The sequence below is a fragment of the Benincasa hispida genome, chromosome 10 (genome assembly GCF_009727055.1).
Source record: "Benincasa hispida cultivar B227 chromosome 10, ASM972705v1, whole genome shotgun sequence".
Classification (NCBI taxonomy): Eukaryota; Viridiplantae; Streptophyta; class Magnoliopsida; order Cucurbitales; family Cucurbitaceae; genus Benincasa; species Benincasa hispida.
This window is the reverse complement of record NC_052358.1, coordinates 42,308,555-42,310,530: the sequence shown is the minus strand read 5'-3', so window position 1 is coordinate 42,310,530 and position 1,976 is coordinate 42,308,555. Positions and strand designations below refer to the sequence as shown.

Genomic DNA, 1,976 nt, shown 5'->3' with positions numbered 1-1,976 from the left:
AGGAAGTTGGGACTCTCACCTGTATTTGATGGAGTTGCATATAATAACAGTTACCAGGCCACCATCAGCATGTCGCCATTTGATGCACTATATAAGAAGAGTTGTAAGTCTCTTGTATGTTGGGATGAGGTAGGGGAGAGGAAGTTGCTAGGGCCTAAGCTAGCACAGACCACAAATGAGGCAATACAGAAGATCAAAGCTCGTATGCAAATGGCTCAAAGTAAGCAGAAAAGTTTTGCTGTTGTCAGGCGTAAGGACGTAGAATTTTAAACTGGTGGTAAGGTGTTCTTGAAGGTGGCACATATGAGAGGTGTTCTGAGGTTTGGAAGGAAATGGAAGCTAAGTTCGCGATTCATTGGACCTTTTGAGGTCTTGGAGCGAATTGGTCTTGTAGCTTATCGGTTGGCGTTGCCACCGTCACTCTCTTCAGTTCATAATGTTTTCCATGTTTCGATGCTGAGTAAGTATGTAATAGATCTGTCACATGTGGTGGACTATGAACCATTACGGTTGAATGACAACTTGAGCTACAAGGAGAAACCCATAGAGATTCTCGCTAGAGAGGTAAAGACATTGCGTCGCAGGGAGATTGCATTTGTGAAAGTCATGTGGCAGAATCACCAGTTCAAGGAGGCTACCTGGGAGCGAGAAGGATGAGATGAGAGCCAATTACCCGGAGCTTTTCAAGAATGAAATTTCGAGGACGAAATTTCTTTAAGGAGGGAAGAATGTAACATCTGAATTTTGTTTGTAATGTAATTTCATTATTTTTGTAATTCGAGAACATTTTTGGAATTTTGGAAATTTAATTGGATTACTGAGTTGTAATTACTAAAAAAATGGAATGTTTCAATTTAATTTTTTATTCAGAGAAAATTGTGAATTTTGGACTTTTTGTCATCTGAATTTAATTTTGGAGTTATTGTCGAAAACTGAAGTCATTTTGGGAAAAGTGGCTGAGTTTTGAGTTGGAAATGTTGGGGAAAAAAAGGATAGGATTGAAGGGAAGAAATAAAATAATATAAAATAAATACAATAGAATAAAATAAAATAAAATATATTATATATATAATTATATTATATTATTTTTATTTTATTTTCTCATCCCTTTCCCATTTCTTCTTCTGCTGGAACCCCCCCTCGTATTTTCTCTCCAGCCAAGACCTTAGCCGCCACCCAGATCGGAAGCCGAACGTCCGTCGTGTGTCGCGCCTCTGCTCGCATTTGCACAACCGTGACACCCAGCCACTCACGTCCGCGCCATTTTGTCTACTTAGTCGCGCCACGCAAGAGACCTTCGTTGCTTGTCTGTCCTTGCGAGATCCAGCCGTCGGTTGGGTCGTCCGTTCGCGCTCGTCGATCGACCACGGAAGCCACTGCCCAAATCTACTCTAGCCCCAGCCATGCGATCCCCGCCTCACCGCGCGACGCCGTCAGTCTTCGTCGTCTCAATCGAAGCACACCGTAACTCCAGCTGTCCTCGCTTCGCTCGTCAGCTTGGCCGACGATCTCTTCTTCAACCCATCACAGCAACCGAAACCTGTGGCCAGTCACCAGAATTTTGGGCCTTAGGTAAGGTTGTGCTACTTTTTATGGGTTTCTTGGAGGTCCTAAAAACTATTGAATTTTGATTTAATATTTGACTTGTTCCTGATGTCTTGTTGCTAGAATCAAGTTTCGAGAATTTTGGTTCGTTGCCCAACTCGTTCGAGGCCATTTCTTTAGACGTTTGGGTAAGCGTTATGGAATAGAGGAATGGATTTTGGTTTGAAAGTGTTGGTAAAGGTTGATGTTAAAAGTATGTTGTCCTTAGGTTAAATCTTGGGCTTGTTTAAGACGGGAGAAATTACTTGGGATAATTTCATCGTGCAATTTGAGGTAAGTAATCTTACTACTGGAACTGCCCTAGTGCCAGGCAATGATAATTATGATTTATAGAGGATCATTAGTTAACATGATATTCATATATGCCTTCA

At 41.6% G+C, this 1,976-nt stretch overlaps 1 protein-coding gene across 1 annotated transcript; it reads left to right on the top strand.

Annotated features, from left to right (window-relative positions):
- The first annotated feature begins 303 nt into the window (after nucleotides 1-303).
- Nucleotides 304-657, top strand: LOC120089091. Its single transcript, XM_039046517.1, has one exon. The coding sequence runs from the start codon at nucleotides 304-306 to the stop codon at nucleotides 655-657; it is 354 nt and encodes a 117-aa protein (XP_038902445.1).
- The last annotated feature ends 1,319 nt before the right edge of the window (nucleotides 658-1,976 follow it).

Bases quoted from the DNA above. Each gene is read 5' to 3' on its own strand.
- LOC120089091 (XM_039046517.1), top strand. From the start codon at position 304: ATGAGAGGTGTTCTGAGGTTTGGAAGGAAATGGAAGCTAAGTTCGCGA.